This window comes from Henckelia pumila, chromosome 3, assembly GCF_033568475.1.
Source record: "Henckelia pumila isolate YLH828 chromosome 3, ASM3356847v2, whole genome shotgun sequence".
NCBI lineage: Eukaryota > Viridiplantae > Streptophyta > Magnoliopsida > Lamiales > Gesneriaceae > Henckelia > Henckelia pumila.
Window position 1 is genome coordinate 31,395,017 of NC_133122.1, and position 3,719 is coordinate 31,398,735.

Sequence of the window (3,719 nt, forward strand, 5' to 3'; positions counted from 1 at the left end):
CCCTCTCTCCTTGAGCTAGTTTTTGGGGCGAGTTGAGTCAAAATCAATTTCTTAACAAGTATAATTGCATTTTCATCTAAAACTTCACAAATTAATTGAAAATCATAATTAATTATTAAAGGGACTCGACCATAATAAAATATATGATATATAATAATTGGTGGATTGGTTTCGATTAGGTTTTGAAACAAAAAACATATACCCGAGAAAACCCAGTTTTAATTTTGATTTTTGAGAGAAGATTAATTCCGACTACTTGCTGTTTCTAGTAAACCATGATCGAGCATCGACCCAACCAAACAAAGACATGATGGTTAAATTGAATGGCGGTCTCTTCCAATCCTTTATAAAATTATTGTATCTACGACATCTCAATATTATGTTTTTTTCAAAAGCCGGCCACTATCAAAGGTACAATGAAAGAGTCAAAAAGGAGAATTTTAACAAAGTACAAATCTCATGATCTCCTTGGCATTTGTACATAAAAAGGGCCAATAATATTCTATCTATCACCTATATATTACCAATACCCAATAAAAAAAAATAAGAAAAAAAACAGATGAATTTTTTTGTACAAGGTGGGTAATTAAATATATTTTCGAGTCCCGAGAAGGATTAGCTAATAGCTAGCATCGCATCTTGTGAACGCTACGATCTCTCAAGATTCCATTGTAAAGCGCGACTCTATTGGCTGGCATTTCTTGCGCTACTCTCCCATCTTTCTTGAATTTCGATTTATAAATTGGGTTTTTAATATAATAATGATTTTGATGACACGATTCAGCTTCTTCTTCTTCTTCTCCCCAACCATTATTATTATTAATATTGCTGCGTAATTTCCTGTAAGCTTCGCTGTTCCCCGGTGGGGGGTCCACCACATCTTCCGCGAAGTGCACTCTCTTCTTCCTCTTCTTCTCTTTTAATTCTTCCTTCACATGATCATCTGCACACATGCATATATATATGGTCCATGTTTAATTCCAGAAAAAAAAAAACAGATAAACTCCAATAATTTCTTTTAGTTGAAGTTGAACTAATATATGATCAAGATAAGAATTTATTCAAGCACACAAACGAAACGAAGATGATCACATGCCATGGTACAATATAAAGTTAATGGGACGAGTTTTTTTTTTTTTTTTTTTTCCAATTTTTCTCATGAGAACGATATATGAGTTTAGCCCGGGAAACAATATTTATATGATCATGCAATATTTAATTATAATCTTTTGTTTCTAATTTGCGTACCTGAAGAGATAATGGAAGACGGGGGAGGGAGGGACTTATGGAGGCGGAGGACCAAAAGAATGACGGTGCCGGAGACCGCCATGGCCGTGGCCAGCACGATACCTTGAGAGGACAGGATTGAAGACATGATTAATGATCTTAATTTTCTGCAAATTTTATTTTATATATGAATTAAGGCATTTTTTCTTTTTTTTTTTTCTTTTTTGGTGGGGTTTGAGAGAGAAATATTCAAAGGGTGACTTTTGGAATGGAGAGAAGAAGAGGATTTCATTATTTAATGTTGAAGAGGCTATTGGAGGGGTTGCATTTAATTACAAAGGCAAAGATCGAGATGCTCTCTATCTTTCATTTGCTTCAAAAATTATATTGAAGTAGTTTTATTTTTTAAAAAAAAAATCTTAAAGTCTTCTTTAGTTTATACATATGTTATTGATGTGCATCTTATGCATACTTTTAAGTGATTTTTGAGGATATAAGGAAAAACAAATTAATGTTATTTTGGACAAAATTCATGTTACATATGACCCACTCTTATTTATTACATCCTCTTGTCCATTTGTTTGGGTAGGGATGACAATTTTTTCCGCGGGTTCGGGTATCCATGAAAAAAACCCAAAACATGGCGGGTTTAGAGGAGTATTTTCGGATATGGGTTCGGGTTCGGAGATTTTTAAAAATTTTCAAAATATATTGGGGCGGATATGGGGATGCTATCATCATCTTCGAATCCGTCCTGATAATAATAATAATAATAATAATAATAATAATAATAATAATAATAATAATAATAATATTTTAATTATCAAATTGTATTAAATCTAAAATATTATTAAAAAATTAAAATTAAAAGTATTATTATTATTTCGTTTATATATATTTTTATACATTATATATAATACATCTTTTTATGATAGCGTAGTTTTTATAACATAAAAATAATCTCATTCATATTACGTATACATATAAAATATTTATATTAGTCTATATATATATATATATATATATATATATATATTATTTATTTTGATAAATTTAGAAACAATATATAATCTTAATAAATTTTTTTACATAGTATTTTCTTTAAAATAATAATTTTGATTTATAGAAATATTTTGTATTTAAAATATTTTTATTAATTTTAAAAGTTAATATTATAATAAAAAATTTGAACCAAAATATTTTATATATTTTATTATAAAATTGAATAATAATTTTTATATTCTTATATAATAAAATTTACTAATTCATATATATATATATATTATAATAAAATTTATTTATAATATACAATTTTGCTATCATGCCCACTCACCGTGCCCACCTAATGTGCCCACCATGAGGTGTCACTCAACTATTGGATGTGATGAATTGTGCGTCCAATAATTGAGTGCCACCTCATGGTGGGCACATTAAGTGGGCACGGTGGGTGGGCAGGATAGCAAAACTCTTATAATATATATATATATATATATATATATATATATATATATATTCGTGTATGGTATGGGGATGAGGACTTGATCCCCGCGGGGATGGGTATGGGGAATCCCCAATCAGAATTAATGAAGATCGGGGCGGGTATGGGGATCAAATTTGAATTCGAGAACGGGGATGGGGAAGACATCCCCGTCCCCGACCCGCACCATTGCCTAGTTTGGGGTCCCTTTTAGCAATGTTTCAAAAAAGTAAAATAATAAAAAAAAAAAACCCACTCGACTTATGAATTTTAGACTTATTTGATCTTCAATGTTAATTCTAGGGATAGAATCAGTTCGGGATCCGTCCATTAACGTCTCTGCTCAATTTTCATCCCGATAAAAATCGAGCTATTTTTTCACCCGATCTCGTACCCTATACTTGTCGGGACCCGAATGTTCACAATCCTAAAAAATACCGTTTAGAAATTTATATGTCTAAAAAAAATATTCAATTACAAACATATATATTAAAATATTATGATGATGCTACAAGATTTTCCAGAAAACTAAAAAAAATATTACTATTTTTAATAAAAAAAAATATTTAAAACTTATATTTTTAAATAATAACATATAATTTCCATTCGAAACATATAAGTACATAAGTAGATCATTATATATATGTTAATGATTAAATTTGATTATTATAAAACTTTAAGTATTGTGCAATAACTAAATTAGGCAAATTTTCACCAGTATTTTCATATTTTTGTCAAAGAAGAACATCAACTATACACCGGATAATTATTATTAATAAAATATTTTGGATACAGAGTACATTCATATTACAGGTTAACAAATAAATTAATTTTGTTAAATAGATAAGGGAAAATTACATCTCTTATTCTGCATATTTGTTATAATTGAATAATTATAAATATGAATTAACCAAATTATTACTATTTTTAAAAAAAATATATAGAAAAAAATAAAATGTTACTTCGTGATTCTAATATTCGATCATTTCAACAATACATAATTATGTGAAATAAG

The 3,719-nt window shown here is 28.8% G+C and overlaps 1 protein-coding gene across 1 annotated transcript; it reads right to left on the reverse strand.

The window, feature by feature from the left end:
- Positions 1-378: 378 nt before the first annotated feature.
- On the reverse strand, positions 379-1,650 carry LOC140893258 (uncharacterized). Its single transcript, XM_073302327.1, has 2 exons — positions 1,249-1,650; positions 379-943 (listed from the first exon to the last, which is right to left on the reverse strand). Exons 1-2 carry the CDS (start codon positions 1,373-1,375, stop codon positions 627-629), a joined length of 444 nt encoding a protein of 147 aa, XP_073158428.1. The 5' UTR covers positions 1,376-1,650; the 3' UTR covers positions 379-626.
- Positions 1,651-3,719: the final 2,069 nt, after the last annotated feature.